Source organism: Polistes dominula, unplaced genomic scaffold, assembly GCF_049000335.1.
Source record: "Polistes dominula isolate Pdom_NZ unplaced genomic scaffold, Pdom_raw_medaka contig_15, whole genome shotgun sequence".
Taxonomy (NCBI): Eukaryota; Metazoa; Arthropoda; class Insecta; order Hymenoptera; family Vespidae; genus Polistes; species Polistes dominula.
The window spans coordinates 2,637,178-2,655,048 of record NW_028300915.1 but is presented as its reverse complement, the minus strand read 5'-3'; the positions used below and the strand labels follow the sequence as shown (position 1 = coordinate 2,655,048).

Genomic DNA, 17,871 nt, shown 5'->3' with positions numbered 1-17,871 from the left:
AAAGTTATTCGTAGTTTAAGTATAGAAACAAAATATAGTGTGGTTCGAAAAATAATTTCGTTTCTTTTTTTCGTGAAAATAAAGACAATTTTCGCTTCGAAGTTAAACTTAGGCTTTACAAGTGAGCATAAACATTTAAATTTAATAACTTTAATCTCTCAACGATCTCACGTGATTTTAGTTGCCGATTTGCATCAATTAATGCCAAATTGTGTCAAAAAAAAAAAAAACGAAATTACTTTCCGAACAACCCAATAGAAGATGATAATATATGATTTGTTAGATTTTTACGAATGAATATTCTTTATGTACTATGAACGCATATATGCGTTTGATAAAAATTCCTCGCGTTGGATTTATCACGTGTTTTGTCGATATTAATGCTAAATAATGTAACATTATTTTGTTATGCTGATTATTCAAATTATATCATTAGAAAGAAAAACAAAACTTTAATTATTAAATATATAATATATTATTATATGTGATTTAATAGAAACCATCAATGAAAACACAACCATGTTACTAATTATTCCATTTGTACTAAAAATTTGAACTAATTGTATTCAATATATTCAAAGAATTAAGGTTCAATCGTCTTTAGTTGAGATTTAAACTCGTTCGTATTTTTGTATTTTTTTCAGACCGACAACGAGTAAACTATTTGGATCATAAGCAACAGCTGTTGCACCAACTTCAACAGCAACATCAGCAACACCAGCAGCATCAGCAACAACAACAGCAACAACAACAACAAGAGGAGGATGTGGAACGTTCGACGAGGAACGGTCATTTTGCATCATTTCCTCATTATGCAAGAGCTCGTGTCGATACTAGAATATTTCCACGACGTAGATGTTGCAACACGTAAAAAAAAAGAAAAACAATAATTTATCCAACTCCTCTTACTCCCACCTTTTTTCTTTTTTTTTTTCTTTTTATTATTCGTGTAAACGTAAGTGTTTCTTTTGTTAACATAAATTTTGGAATTTTTCTTAATACATTAGGCTAGTATTTTTTTTTTTATATTATTATTAATTAAAAGAAATATAGTCTTGTTTAAAATTTTTAATGTTTTTTTTTTAAGTTTAAAATTTGTATCCCTTTACCTTATTTTCTTCTACTCCCCATAGAAAGTGAAGTGCCAACAGCTTGCATGTAATAATAATTTACACTGATTTTTTTCACCTAATGTATGCACAATTTTATAAATTATTTTATATTACTATTCTCACACATTATTATTAACTTTTATTTTTTTTTATTTTTTATTAAGACAATCAGAAAAAAAAGAAACCTTTTTTGTCTCTACGATGTCAATTATTTTTAATCGAAATGATTTTTCGTAAGTATCGTATACTATCACATTATAATATAATTATAATTATTATTTACCATTTTACTGCCATTATTTTGTAACTTTAGCAATAAGCAAATAAAAACAAACAAAAAAAGACAAAAAAAAAAGCAGACGAATATAAACTAATGTAAGATTATACGTAAAAAAAAAAAGAAAATGTAACATCTTGACACACATTTTTTTCCCTCCTTTTTATTTTTTATTTTTCTTGTAATATATAATATAGTATATTATATAATATATATGCGTATATTTGATATATAGTTCAATTTTATACATTTATATTAGCAATAATTAAAATTAATGTATTTCAACATATTTTTATTACATCTGCCTGTTGTTTCTATCAATTTTTTTTTTCTAAACTGTAATAATAATAATATGTTGGATCGTTATTATAGGAGAAGGGGTATTATAATAATAAATAATTAAAACAACACAAAATGTTTCCATTTCTTTGTTTTTTTTTTTTTCATTTTTTTTCACATTTAGGTTATCGTTCCTTCTTCTTATTTTTTTTCCTTTTCACAGATTACAATCTTAAATGGTTAAAGCTAACTAGAGTTTCTAGCGCAACATCATTTTCTCACCTATGATGAAGATTCGATTTGAAATCCAATCATTTGATTGCGCCCAGTCGTTTTTTCTTTCCAATATTATTTTTTATTTTTATTTTTTTGAGTTTATTATATAAACGAGATAAAATAAAACGACGGAGCGCTTACTGCACATATACGTAAATCATATATATATATGTATCAAGTTCGGACATTAACCCTTCGAGCGCTGAATACTTTTAACTAAAATGTTTTTCTTAGGAACGAAATAATTTTATTATTGACCAAATTTTCATAATAAATTATTGGGTATAATAATAATTTAAATATATAATATAATATATATTATATTTAAACACTCCCTCAGGGGCCGTACAACGTTCCAGGACGATACGGAAACCGCGACCCCGAGGAACCCGACGCACTATGGAACAAGAAAAGATGAAATGCTCAAACAAAACAACGATATACCTCAGGTGGTATACCCTACACAGGGAGAATCCACGCTATATTCCGATCGGATGAAAGATCCGGTAGCCCATAGCAGCGGCGAGGATTCAGAGGGCCGCAGTAAGTGCAAAACTTCGACGTCGACTACGACGATAAAAAAGACAGATAGGAAAGACGAAACAGCGGGATGGGTACTCCTAAACCCGCAGAAACGGGACAGAATGGTGAGCGTATCGAGCGTAGGTAGCGCATCGAGCCTCACCTCCATCACCGACAACGACGACAGACAAACGAAACCAAAAACGAGACTGGCAAGACAATTAAGATTGGACGTTACAGTACTAAAAGAACGAGATATGGCAGAACTGCTGACGATTATACAAACGACAGCAACAAGGATGACCGAGGCAGCGGTCATCCAGAAAAACATGAACATAAACGTCAAGACAGGTATTAAGAAGATCCTCGAAGTCGTCGACGTCGCGCTGAATAAGTGCGCCACGACGGCCTCGAGGCGACGGACCAATGACGATGACACAACCACGGAGACAAAAACAGAGACGAACAAACAGGAAATGCCACGAACAAAACGGAAACGGGAGACGACCGGGACCACTCCGGAGACCGCATAGAAAAAGACCCTGAGAGTGGAACCGGCCACCTCCTGGCAGACGGTGATGAAAAAGAAAACGAAGACGGACGAGACGAACGCACATGCCCGGTCCGAAAGGCACAGACCGATCTTCAAGCAACCGGGACTGGCCGTGCTGGTCAAGCCCAGGAAAGACAATACGTACTCAGACATCGTACGGAAAATACGAGAGACGGTGAACCCGACAAAAAACAACATGACGGTCAGAACTGTCAGAAAGACGAGAGATGGGCTGTGTCTTATTAAGATGCAGTCAACCACGGACGGACGAGACGACTGTCGTCGCGCGCTTCAGAACGCTCTCGACGACGACGGCAGCGTAAAAGCCATGACCTCCCAGACCCAAGTGGAGATCATGGACCTGGAATGCGTCGTGACGAGAGGGGACGTAATACAGACACTACGACGAGAAACAGGACGGGATGGGGACTTTGGCACTCACATCTTTGGTCCGAACCGGGCCAAGCAGTACATGGCTGTCTGCGACCTTGAATCGCGGAAAGCTGAGGAGCTGCTCGGACGCGGTCGGATCGGGATAGGATGGGTCCAATGTCGCGTCCGGAAACGACTCACAGTTACGAAATGTTACAAATGCCTAGGCTACGGACACACAAAGACGAGCTGTAAAAGACCAGACAGAACAAAAAACTGCAGGAAATGTGGTGAGACCGGACACTACGCGACGGACTGCAGAAACAGACCGAACTGCTCTCTGTGCGCTGAGGCAGAACACACGGACGCGGTGCACCTCTCGAGTTCCGGGAGGTTATTATATAAATTATATAATAATTTTATATAATATTATAATAAATATAAAATTATAATATATTATATATTAATATAATATAACATTTAATAATTAAAGTTTGTCTTTCTGAATATAATTTAATTAATTAATATACACATTAAATTATTTTACATTAATATTTAACAAACACTTATATGCATTGATAGACCACTCTGTTCATTTTTATCAAACGCATATATGCGTTCATAGCACTCGAAGGGTTAAAATTACGACAAAAAAAAAAGAAGTATTGTCCGATTTGAAGAGATTTGCTTGTGCAGAATTTGTTTTTTTTTTCCTGTTTCTTTCTATTATTCGTTTAATTCATAATTTTTATTACTTTTTTCTTTAGGGGTTTTCTTCTTATTTTTTTTTTTAATTTTTTTTTTTTTTAACGAATGAAACGATCTGGTCTCTTAAAATGTAATTTATTAGGTACGAACGGCTATGTTTCAAATGATCGTTTTACGAGATTAACTTTGTCTCATCTCGTCTATTAAATACTATTTTTATTTTTATTTTATTTTGTTTAGTTAGTGTTTCTTTTTCTCTTCATCTTCATAAGAACTAGTTTATTTTTTGTTTATCATTATTTCTTAATTTACGATAAAAGTTTTTATATTATCCATCTCTTATTCGAGTTAGTTAGTTTAATTATTACTGTTATTCACGATATAATATATTGCGTTAGTATGTGTCAAATGTTATTTCAGTATTTATTTTAAATAATAAACGTACATTCAAATTTCTCATTTTACAAATTCATTCAGACACCTTTTGAAAGAACTTCCGCAAACTCCTATATATATGCAAGTTATATAACTTATCATTTACATATCATATATATATATATAATATATAATTTTTATATATATATATATATAATCTCTCATGCATATTTATAGTTCGTCATCGGGAAGTTTATTCGAATATTTGACGAAAATAAATAACAATACAAGCGTGTGTATGTGTGTATTTAAACGATAGATGTTTTAATAATTTGAAATTATTCTTAACCAATGATTATTTCATTTATAATTTTCATCAGGTGGTATTTGAAATGTTTTTAACGTGAAACAAGTAGAAAGAGAGAGAGAGAGAGAGAGAGAGAGAGAAAGAATTGAAAAACAAAATTAGATAAATTTATGACAATAATCAAGTATAGATTATATGTGTATGTATGTTCGTTAGTAATAACAACTCGTTAACGATGTACTTTAATCGATAAGATTGGCATCTCTTGGCACGTTTCATTTTCAGATTTAAATTACTATTTTTGGATACCGAACAACTGCAATTTCAATTATTCTTCATACTATTTCTACTTTTATTTTTATTTTATTAATACTTGCCAACAATTTGTGGTTTGTAATATTAAATTGAATTAAATTAAATTAACCTTTCGCACTCAAACTAATTTTTTTTTATTTTTTAATTTTATATATTACTCACAAAACAACTCAATTCACAAAACAATTTCAATAGAAAATTCAAATATCACAATTTGTGGTGTGTAATATTAAATTCAATTAAATTAAATTCACCTTTGCATTCAATATTTTTTTTTTTAAATTTTATATATCATCAACAACTCACAAAAGCAATTTCAATTTAAAAATCATATTCGCATATTATAAATAAATAATATATAAATTTTTAAAGTAAAGTCATAGTTGATATGTTGTAAATTAAATTAAATTTACTTCTGTTTCTTTTTTTTTTTTTTTTTTATTTATTGTAATTGTAGCGGAGCCCTTCGAGTGCAAAGAGTTAAATATTGCATTCGATCGAATAATATGTCATTAAAATGAAAATTACAATTTTTTATGATACAACACGAAATTGTAAAATCCAAAATTCTGTCTCCTATCTAATAACACGGTTTGATAAATTTGGAAAATGAATTCTTTCTTTATTTTTGTTTTAGTTTGCGAAAAAAAAAGAATCAAGTTTTCAACAAAAGAAAGAAAACAATCAAATAAAGCGGAAAATCGAATTTATTTTAGAATTATTATCGAGGATACGAGAATGTTTGAAATTTAGAAACCAATGAATGGTTGAAATATCTTCGTGTGTACCAACGATTAAAACCAAAATCAAAAATAATAGAAATAAAGTAGATCGCAAAAACAACGAGACGAGAGAATTTTATTGATTAATATCATCACTAAAGAGAGAAAGAGAGAAAGAAAGAAAGAAAGAAAGAGAGAGAGAGAGAGATTGTTCGATCAAAAGATACCGACACAAGTGTTGATTTTATTTTTTATTTTATTTTTATATATTTTCTTGTTTTTTTTTTTTTTATTCCTATTTCCAATTACCCACATTCTAATAAAAAGTCGTCGCGTTTTCCATTAGAGCAGACACGTTTCATTTGCTCAAGTTATTCGATCAACACTTTCCCTCTCTCTCTCTCTCTCTCTCTCTCTTTCTATCTTTCAGAAACATACACACACATACACACACTTTCTCATTTTCACTTTCAACGATGCGCAACAATTTCGAATCGAAGTCGTATCTCTTATATAGTAATGTGTGGTGGTAGTGGTGGGGGCGGTAACTCCCACGAGATTTTAACACCGGTGAGATACGATTGCGGGATAAAATGTTTTCCATCTCTCTCTCTCTCTCTCTCTCTCTCTCTTTCTCTCTCTCTTTATCTCTTTCTACACACTTCCCTCCTTTACCTATCTTCCTTTTTATACGTAGAAAAAAAAAAGAGAAAAAAAAAAGAAATGAAAGTAATAAAAATCACGAGAGTTTCCCATCATCGAATTCGTAATTCGAATCGGAAAATTAAATGAAAATAAATAAAATAAAATTCTAAGATCGAGAATGAAAAATGTATAAAAAAAAAAAATAAATAAAAATAAAAGCCAAAACAAGAACAACCAATATTGTAATTTCGAAAATATACAAATTAAAAAATATCGAACGAATAAACGAAGAAGAAGAAAAAATAACCTAGAAAGAGAAAAAGAGAGAAAGAAAAAAAGAAAAAAACAATCAGAAGAGCATCCCTCCATCAAATTCACAATTCAAGTGAAAAAAATTAAATTAAGAAATAAAATAAAATAATATAAAATAAAATTCTCTATGATCGATACTGAAGAATATGTAAAACAAATAAAAATAAAAAAAATCAATAAAACAAATAAAATAAAATTCTAAGATTGAGAATGAAGAATGTGTGAAACAAATAAAAAAATTAAAAAAAAAAAATAAAAAACACAACACCTATATCATAATTTCAAAAATACACAAATTAAAAAATATCGAACGAATAAACAAAGAAGAAAGTAAACCAAAAAGGGAGAGAAAGAGAAGAAAGAAAAACAAGAAAAGGAGAAAAAGGTTGAGAGATAAAGGTAGGAAGTAAAAAAAAAAAAAAAAAAAACGTCGGACTCGCATAAGTTTTCAATATAAAACGCAATGATATTTATATCGCCAGTTGACTCTTATCGCGAAAAACCGAGATATATATTTTCGTGTATTCGGTTGCATTTTAACCCCAGCCACCTCCTGCCTCCTCTTCATCCCTTCATCCCACCCCCCCCCCCCACACCTCACCCCTACGTAAAACGAAATCCATTACGAAGCCCGAAAAGAGTTGGAAAAGGAGAAGTGGATGTACGAAAGGGGAAAAGGGAGAGAAGGTTAGAGAGGAATAGTCGTGATGGTCGTGGTTAAAAGAGGGAGAAGGGGTTAGGGGGAGATGGGAGGTGGGTAAGGGTGTTCTGTGTTATTTCTTCTTGTGTTTGCTTGCGCGATTCAACGGAATTTCCATTTATATTACCTTATCGCTTATTCTTCCTTCCTTGGCGTTTCTCTTATTTATTTTTTATGTTTTTATTTTTTATTCTTTTTTTTTATGTTTTTCTGTTCTCCTTCCCCTTCTTCTTCTTCCTCTTCTTTTCTTCTTCTTTCTTTTTTTTCTTTTTTGGTTTCCGTTTGATACCTGTTCATCTTATTCTCGACCATTGGTATCACCACCCACCCACATCTATGAACCTACAACCCTTTATCTTCTTCTTCTTCTTCTTCATTTTTTTTTTGTATTTTTATTGTTATTTTTTTTTTTTTTTTTATTACTCAGCTCGTAGAACCAAAGTGAAGACGCATTTGCTGGACCAACCTGCTTCGTCGTTAGCTTCGTATTCTATTCTGTGTCCACCAATATCAAACGGACGTCCTGGACTCTGTAAAAATTAACGAGGAAACATATTTTATTTTTTCTTTTTTTTTTTTTTTTTTGCTTACTTACACGTGAATACAATTAAGCCTTTGATTTACATTAGACGTATCAGTACTACGTCATGCGTTTGTTTGAGCAAAAACGCACATGACGTTCTGATGCATTATTGAAACATTTTTTAATAATATTCATTACACATTTATATTGAATAAATTTATTTAAAAATATATTTATTTAATTTAGAAAGTTTAGTATTTTTTTTTTCATTTCTAAATGAAAATATTCTAAATAAATTAACTCAATTTAAGATCATTAAAGAGTTGGTATTACTATACTATCTGTATAAACTTTCTCAATTGTACTCGACGTTGATACAATTATTATTATTATTATTATTATTATTATTATTATTATTGTTATTATTATTATTATTATTATTATTATTTTGTTATTATTATTATTATTATCTACGTAATTATATTTTCTCGAATACACACGAAATGTCTGACCCTTTAAAACACATTTCTGAAACAAAAATCAACACAAAGAACTAGGCGTAAAACATTACGAATAATTCATCAAGTAATAATAATAATAATAACAATAATAATAATAATAATTATTATTATTATTATAATGTTTTTCACATAAAATTCATTCAAGAAAAAAAGGAATGTTCAATTCACGTATTATTAAGAAAATAATTGATTAAATTTCATTTGAACAATTCATTATTTCAATAATCCATTTCTCTTATTAGAATAATAATAATTATTAATAATAGAAACGATTGAATGTAAAGAGGGGGAAGGATAAATTAATCAAAGTTCTCGAAGAACGGATATTCATTTAGGGTTACGTGCCAAATATCGAAGAATCCAATCGATATATCGAACTCAAATCTACCTCCTCCTCCTACTTCTACACCACTCACATACGAGTTTGGATAACGAGGCTAATTCGGAAAATAGTTAAGGTAAGTTTAGTATATATATATATATATATATATATATCGATGCTTTGAAAAGTTCTCGTTTCTCGTTACATAGGTCGTTGTTCCCTTCTTCCGTTACTCAAAGAACATTGTTACAAATCAATGCCTTTCATACAATTTACTTTAACAAAAGTTTTACGTAGTTTACATCGCGCATTTCTAGAAAATTATTTACTTTAGTTTAACTATACATGAATCTTTTAAAGCATAATATTTCCAAAATATGTAAGAAAATAATATTTGGCATTTTTTTTTTTTTTTTGTATTTTTAATCCGAAAATTATTTTATTATAATTAAAAATATTATAATAATAAAATTAATAAAATAAAATATAAATATATTAAATATATATAATAATAAAATATAAATATTATATAATAGTCAAATTAATGTTAAACCATTACTATTTTTGATATAATAATTAAAATTAAAAGAATAAATAAATAAAATGAAATAAAATAATACATATATATATATTTTTTTTTTGTTTGATAACGACTGAGAAAATATTTCAACGAAATTATGCGATATAAAATGTTTTAATTCCATCCTACAAATTCAAATACACAACTTTACTTTCCAAATAAAAAAAAAAAAATAAAAAAAAATTAAATAAAAAGGAAGAAACTTTCCTACCATTTGTAACTATGAAAGCAGCAAACGAGCTTTCAGTTAGAAACGTGATATTATCTTCTCGTTTGCTCGATCTGTTAAAGCACTCTCTCTCACTCTCTCTCTCTCTCTCTCTCTATCTCTATCTCTATCTCTCTCTCATTCTCTCTCACGTTAATCCGAAATTTTACTCGACAAAAAGGATAATATAACGTTGATATATAGATACATACACATATATGTATATACACACCCTCATACACACACATATGTATATATACACTTATCAACTTACATATCTCCGATTGCAAAAAAAAAAAAAATTGTGAAAATTCTTTTGAAAAAAAATGCCCCTGAAAATTTATGAATTATCATTTAATTGTAATAAACAACAACACCGAATTGTAATCATTATTTATAATAGTTTGAAACACTAATGAGAAAGTACGATTTAGTGATTTACTTTGTATTCGTGAAATCTGGCCACGATTTTGTTCCATGTGTTTGAGTTACTGGTTATTAGACAACAAGGTGAGAAGATGTGAGAGGGAGGGGGAAAGGTAAAAGAGGATTATAGGGAGGAGGGTGGTATTATGGTTTGCTTCTCTCTATATCGTTTCCTTTGTGAAATTACGTTATGATAACTGGTACCTACCCAAACTAACACACGTGTGTGTTGTGCGTGCATATTAATATGAAAATATATATTTATATATATACAGGATAAATTAAAAATTGATGATAAATAATAATGAATATAATTTTTTTATAATTTGTTTGTCATTTTTTCTTTTTATAAAATTATTGGTATTTTTATGTAGTGTAAATATTAATATATAAAATTGTAAAATTGTAAGATTTACTATTCTAATATTAATATTTTTGTATAATATAAATATATATTAAAATGTATAAAATAAAATAATAAATTGTAAAAGTGTTTATTCAAAATTTAATTAAATATTAATTAATATAATCACATAAATGTAATCACAAAAGATAAATCTTATCATTTACTACTATCTACCTATTTTTGATTTATTCTGTATATATATATATATATATAGGTATCATAAATATAGAACGTGACGTTGTTTGAACGGTATTTACCACTGTAAAATTTGCATACGTTTATGAAGCATGGTAGTCCTTTGTCAGGCCCGAGCTTGCCGTTATATCGGCCATTAAACACGAATATTACCACGAGGCAATATAACGTTAATGACTTTAAAAGGTATAATTTTCGTATCGATTCTGTAACTTATTAGTACAATTAATTGAACCGTACAAACCATTTTCCTGTTAATACACTACAAATTTCTAGAATGTTATTTATTTAAACTAACATCTTCAAAAAAAAAAAAAAAGAAAATTATCAATATCTATTTATATCTTTGTTAATTATATATTTTCAATGTTTTATTTGAAATATCTTAGGTGGATGAACGGAAGCACCGACATCTTGGAAGTAAAGTAAAGTAAAGGATCTTGCTATGTAATTAATATTACCAACCACCCCCTATCTTATATATATATATAGGTAGTCATGGTTAATTAAGCCCGTAAAATTTTCAACAACCTTCTACTTTTTCATTTACTTTCTTCCATTTCTTTCTTTTTACTCATTCACTCTTCTAAGTTTTTTATAAATATAAATATAAATATATATATATTATTTTATATATTTATGTTAATTATATTAATTGTATATTTTATTATTATATTTTATAATATAACATATATTAATTTATATTTATATTATATTTATATATTTTGTATTATTATTATTTTATATATTATTATATAATATATATATTTTATTTTATATTTTTAATATCATACATATATATGTTAAACAGTATTGGAAAGAAAATTTGTAATTTATTATTTCTCCTATCCCTTCTCTGGTCCCTTGGAAGGTTCGGTTGAACGTGTTTCAGGTCCTTCCGTTCGTCCTTAATTAATTTTTATCGTTCTCACGAAAATGGTGCAAACGATAATCTTCATTAGCTCGCGTTAATTGGACCGTTCTCGTAGTGCGGTTAAAAGGGTTCACAATAAATTTTCGTTAAATGTCATCGGTAAATTTACGACACGTCCACTATTATTAACCGCATAATTATTCTAATATCTTTTTTTTAATATCTATCATTAATAATATTATATATATATATTTGTCGTAATGTTAATTGTAATAATATTTTATTACCTCGTTGCTGTTTATTCGTGTTACTTGGACGTTGTCCGTAAAGATCGGTTCTGTCCAGGTTATCGATGTCCCATTTTTACCGGTCACTTCTATATCATTTGGACAATCTTTCACTTTTGGTGCTTCACCTTCTGTAATTTGAAAACAAATGAAAATCTTGGGATTAGTTTCATTCAAAAATACCATTGAAAAATATTTCATTACTTTTACTTAGAGGTAGCCATTTTATAAATTTTTTTAAATAGAATAGTTACATTATAAATAATTTCAAGTAAGAGCAAAAATTAAAATAAAAATAAATAAAAATTATAATATTAATAATATTACATATACTAAATATATATATATATATTATTACAATATTACAATATTTATATTTATTATTACAATATTATATACATACATACAAATATAAAAAATTAGTATTATAGTCTTATTCAAAAAGAAAAATAATTTGAAAACTAGCTTAGATGAAATTTTGTGATCCTACATTGTTAAAAGAAAAAGAAAAATAATAGAAAAAATAGTTTTGTACTGTATAACAAAAGTTTTCATTATCACGGGCACCATTCTAATAATAATAATTCGCTCGGTATATTCTGAGTACGCGCAGTTGGCTAGTAACCTGGGTCTGTATACTTATCATGGTCGTTCTAGTTCGTTCGTTCATGACTCTAACGAGGCTCCTTAGCGCGTAAACTTTCCTACTACTCGAAACGACGACGAATAGCACCCAACGACGCCAAAAGCTTTGTGGAAAGTCCTCCTCTACGCGATCAAACGAAGCGTAGAAAAGCTTTCCTCGTTTCGTTTCGTTTCGTTTCGTTTCGTTTTCTTTCGTTTCGTTCCGTTTTCAGGAAAACTTTGCTTCGTTGTGATTGGTACGTTGCCGAACGAATAGACGTTTAATTGGTACGTTCGAATTACTTTGAATAGATGAGACCAATGGAAAAAACAAACTTACAAAATAAAGAAAGTACAAATATAAGTTTGAACGATCAAACTTTCAATACGATAAACACATTTATATACGTTTTGTTTTTTCATTTTTTAAACAAGTCAAAAAACTATTTTTACATCAAATATAAATTTGCCATTTATCACACAAGTAAATATAATATTATTATCTATAAATATGATTCGAGCATAAGAAAAAATTTTATATCTATTCTAATGTTCATTATTTTATTAATCCTGCGCAATGATGACTTTATAGGTTAAGTTGTCCTTAGTGTCTATTGTTGTTTAAAATCTCGGAAGATATGATCTATGTACAATCCTCTTCGAAATTCACTTTCAAACTAGCACGTTGTCCTCTATCAAAATCCTTTTATTAAAATAATGTTTATATGATTTCCAAACATGGTGCATATCCGATCCGAGCCTTTCTACTCTCGAACTGAACCGATCACCTCCGAGCCGAGCCGAGCTGACCAAAACCTACCCAAACCGACTCGAATTGGTTAATTTTTGCTAACTTCGTCTAACTTCAGCTAACTTCAGTTCGGTTCGAGATTATCGGTCCAATAGAAAAAAAGCTGACATGTTTGTTCGTTAAAATACTAAAGAATACTATATTATATTATATAAAAAATATAATAACTGAACAAACAAAAATAAATATTCATTTATATATATAATGTATATTTTTTTTTCTTGAGGTTTGTTTACCCGGGCGCTCAGTCTCTGGGCCATTGTGCCCGGGCCCCTTGCGGGGAAAAACCTATGACCGTAGCGGTCCCGCGGACAGCCCCGACTCCCTTGCAAAGCGCAGCAGTCTGGCCGCCCCCGAGCCCACTAAGTCAAAGTTGTTGGCGGTGGTCCTAAGGACATCATTTCTGACGTCCACGAGCCCAACACATTGAGTTATGAGATGGAGGGGGGTATCCTCCCCTTCGCCGCACCTGCCGCAGAGCGAGTCTTGTGCAAGGCCCATTCGCGTAAGGTGCTTTCTAAGGTACCAGTGCCCGGTGACCAATCCAACAACAAACCTCAATTAGGCTCGGTCCAAGTTGATCAACTCGCTACCTAATAATGTATATTTGAGAAGAATGAAAATAATTGAAAATATATTGTGATTATCAAAAATAATCAAAATAATGCCTGCCATTTCTATTGCATTTATTTTTTATTGTATAAAATGACATATTTTTATTATTATCCCATATTACTAATAACCTTTATTATTTATCATAATATCGGGAAATCAGAAAAAAAATTATACTATTTTAATTAACAATGATATGTGATACGCGTAATACGTAGAAATATTACGAACCAAAAATAATGGTTAATATTATTTTTAAAGGTTTACATATTTTGTCGAATAAAATAACGCAAAGCTTTTAGGGAAAAAGACAATATAAATAAATAACAGGATAAAATATTTTAATAATATCTGTCGTTTGAAACGTTGTTCGAAAATAAAAAGTGAAACAACGATAACAACGTATTAATTGAATATTCGAACGATTACTTAACATTTAATTGTTCGTTTATTTAATTATTAAAAGAAAGGGTAAAAAAAGGAGGAAGAAGGTGAATGTGAAATTTAAAATGCAGTACTTAAAAATCGTCGTTACAAAATTTAAACGTCCATTATTAAGAGTCATTTTTACGACAATGTTATTAACCATTTGCCAGTTTTGTGCGCACCGTATTTATTTTTTATTTCTTTTCTTTTTTTTTTTTTTTTTTATTTCTTTCGCAACAGGTACTCGAGGAAACAGTGTCACATCATTTCCACAACAAAGATACCAGTTATTACCAACTATAACGTCAAAAACATTTTAAAGTAGAACCTTTTTTGCGTGTCTTTAAGAAAATAAAATCTGTCTCTTTAAGAAAGAATAAAAAGAAAGAAAGAAAGAAAGAAAGAAAGAATAAAAAGATCTTTGAGAATTAGTAAAGCGTTTTAGTTATATTACTCGTCGAATTATCCAAATAGTAGTAACTCGAAGTGTTCTTAATAGTGTTGAAGAAAAGGAACCCGTTCGTATCCAACCCGGTGACGTATTTAATTAAATCGCAGTGCTTACCAAGAGTAACTACTTTGAAATAAAGAGAAATGGAAAGAGAGAAAGAGAAAGATGACGAGAGAGAGAGAGAGAGAGAGAGAGATTAAATGAGTGACAGAGAAAGACGGAGGAGATGGGGGAGTGAGGGGGAAGCTGAGGGTGATGGAATTTGCATGCGTCGACCACATCTCTTGCATTCTCGTTACTAATTGTAACTGTAGATATTATATGCTTGCTTTGAAACGATACAAAGAGAAACGGGGAAAGGTAAACCCAACCTCCCTTCATTGTATTTGCCCTCTTGAGGATAAACTCGCTTTTATAACCCCCCATCCTCTCTCTCCTTTTCCCACTGTGTCACTTTTCTGATATTTGAGACTTTTCGTATACACACACACACACACTAATTTAACCTTTTAGGTACTGTAATGAAGTATTTAATGATTAAATTATAATGTTTTCTTTCAAATATATTGCACATACTTTAACTATAACAATTTATTTAAATATATTTTTATTAAATCATTAAACAAAGTGTATGTATGAGATAGAAAAGGATTCAGATACAAGAGGAGAGAGAGAGAGATGGAGTGATAGAAGATTGAGAAATGGTTTAACGAAAATGGGGTAATAGTGAGATGGGGTGGGGTGGAAATTGAGGAATGAGAAATTCCTTGAGGAAATCTAACATCCGGCAATGTCGAGTTAGCCGAACGCGTTTGCTTAGACTCATCGAATTATCCGATTCGCGGTCGAGCAATGTTTAACCCACCCCCTTGCAACCCCCATTCACTTTACCTTTCCTTTCTCCTCTAACAATTCACTATCCACACCTCTCTGTATCAGTATCCGTATAATCCCCGCACCTCACCCAACCAACCACCCATCCACCCATCTTCAACTTCCACCTTACCGATCCACCCAACTCATCGTTTGTTCGTTCGTATCCGGTATTGTGAGAAGGCATGTTCCAGAAACGCATTTAATTAAATCCTTTTGAAAGGATAGAGTAGCGTTCAGTGGCCGAGATTAACGGTTGCTTTGTAGATATAATAATAATACTTCTTCTTTGAGGATGAACAAGCAAGTTTCACACTTACATAGTAAATGTGTAACTTAACAATTCTCAAGTCACCACAAATTTGCATATCACGGGGATTGCAGCACGTGCATGCACCGGTGCACGCATTCTATTCCACCAAAGTCCTTAGAAGAAGACACAACAACAACAACAACAACAACAATGCGCGATATATATGTATTTTGTAGATAATATGTAGATAATTGTATTTATCTGCAAGATGTTAGTTGTATGAATTGTAAGTGAACTGTTGAAAATTTTGAATATATTTTATAAAATGTTGTTGATGGAATATTAATCGTTAAGTAATATAATTAATTGTAAATTATATTTTGAAATTTTATATAAATATATTAATTATATAATAATAATAATAATAATAATTAATTTTAATAATTGTATATCGAAATAATTCATTTAGAATACTTTTAATATTTTACCAGTAAAATACTAAAAGAAATGTGTTAAAATATCAAGTTAACTACTCTACTCGTGTATACGTAGATTTTTTTTACTTTCAAAACGGTTTAAAAAAGTATATAATTAAAAGCAACATAACGAATAATTAACTAACTAACTAACTAACCTTTGACGATGATACGCAATACACAGCTGGCTTGTTTCTTCGATACCGGGTGTCTCGCAAAAAAGTTAACTTCGTGTGTACCAACTTTTAAATTGGCTTCCAATCTTGTACCCCAGGATGGTTTAGATCGTACATAACGGAACCAATCAAGATCTGTCGAAGGTTGATCGAACGTCACGAAAGCTTCATCTCGTCCTGGTGGTAATTCCGCTACTACATCCTTTGGACATTCCAATCTTGGCTTACTGTATCCTACAATACGAAAATAATTCAAATTGCATGATATTATTGAACATCTAGCATAACTATTCTGAATAATAATGTATTATTATTTCTAATAAAATGTTTGTTATTTATTGATCAATAAATTCATACGATTAATATTTGCAATTTAAATTTTTATCGAACTAACGTAATAAATTGTAATTCGCATTATTATTATTATTATTATTATTATTATTATTATTATTATTATTATAAAATATTTTATAACAATTAAAATAACTCATTTTTTAAGATATCAATTTTGTTTTGAAAGTTTTTAAAATGTGAGTGAGTATATGTTTGGAGATAGTGAAGGCTCCAATAGAGCGTAGGTCAGTGTCGGTAATCAAGAATAAGCCGTTAGGTATGCCAGGTCAAAAATTCCAGTCTTTATTGAGTCTCTGTACAGAAAGTCGATATATAATCTCTAGTCGCTATCTCATTCGAATTCGAACTGATCGTCGTTCGGCTAAACTCGGCCCGGGGGGATCGGGCCTCCGGCGCGGTGCCCGTCTCGGACGACCGCGGCGCTGCTGAGCGCGCACCGCCACAGCTACTCCCCCACCAGTGCTGGACGCCACTGGCGTGCGGAACGTAACTTTTTTGTTGAGTTTGACGGTAGGGGGGTGGGAGGATTGGCCGACTTCAAGATTGACCGGGGTGGTCCTTGCGCGGGGTGTTGCGCTGGAGAGCTTGAAGGGCGCGGAGCTCCCGCGGATGGTGCTGAAGGGGTGCCGTCTTGAGGCTGGTCGGCGGACTCCAGGTAGGCCGGTTTCAGTGAGGCGGTCGAGAGGGTCCTAGGCACTCCGTCAACCTCGACGAGGTACGCCTGCTCGCTGAGGCGACGAAGGACTCGGTGGGGGCCCGTATAGGGCTGGTTTAAGGTCGATCGGACCGTCTCTACCTTCCTGAAGACAAAAGGACAGGACCGTAGCTCCTCGTGGAAGAATGGCGTGTGCGGAGGAACGTGCCTGGAACCGGGGACGGCTTGCAGCTTCCTCATCAGCTTGCGGAGTCCCGAAACGAAAGAGGGAGCGTCGGTGTCCGTGCGGCTCTCTGCGGCGAAGAGATCTCCGGGAACGCGGAGGGAGGCGCCGAAAAGCATC

General features: G+C 31.2%; 2 protein-coding genes across 3 annotated transcripts in view; one reads left to right on the top strand and one right to left on the bottom strand.

Annotated features, from left to right (window-relative positions):
* Window positions 1-6,681, top strand: part of LOC107068856 (uncharacterized) — a 157,722-nt gene extending 151,041 nt beyond the window's left edge. Inside the window, exon 22 of the mRNA XM_089170477.1 lies at window positions 645-6,681. Within this exon, the coding sequence (XP_089026603.1) occupies window positions 645-871 (227 nt within the window). The 3' untranslated portion in view covers window positions 872-6,681. The remainder of the gene's footprint in view (window positions 1-644) is intronic.
* Window positions 5,519-17,871, bottom strand: part of LOC107071163 (uncharacterized) — an 89,249-nt gene continuing 76,896 nt past the window's right edge. For both annotated transcript variants that reach the window (XM_015329917.2, XM_015329925.2), the window contains 3 exons: window positions 16,502-16,753; window positions 11,818-11,948; window positions 5,519-8,005 (listed from right to left, as the gene is read on the bottom strand). In XM_015329917.2, the coding sequence (XP_015185403.2) occupies window positions 7,895-8,005; window positions 11,818-11,948; window positions 16,502-16,753 (494 nt within the window). In that variant the 3' untranslated portion in view covers window positions 5,519-7,894. The remainder of the gene's footprint in view (window positions 8,006-11,817; window positions 11,949-16,501; window positions 16,754-17,871) is intronic.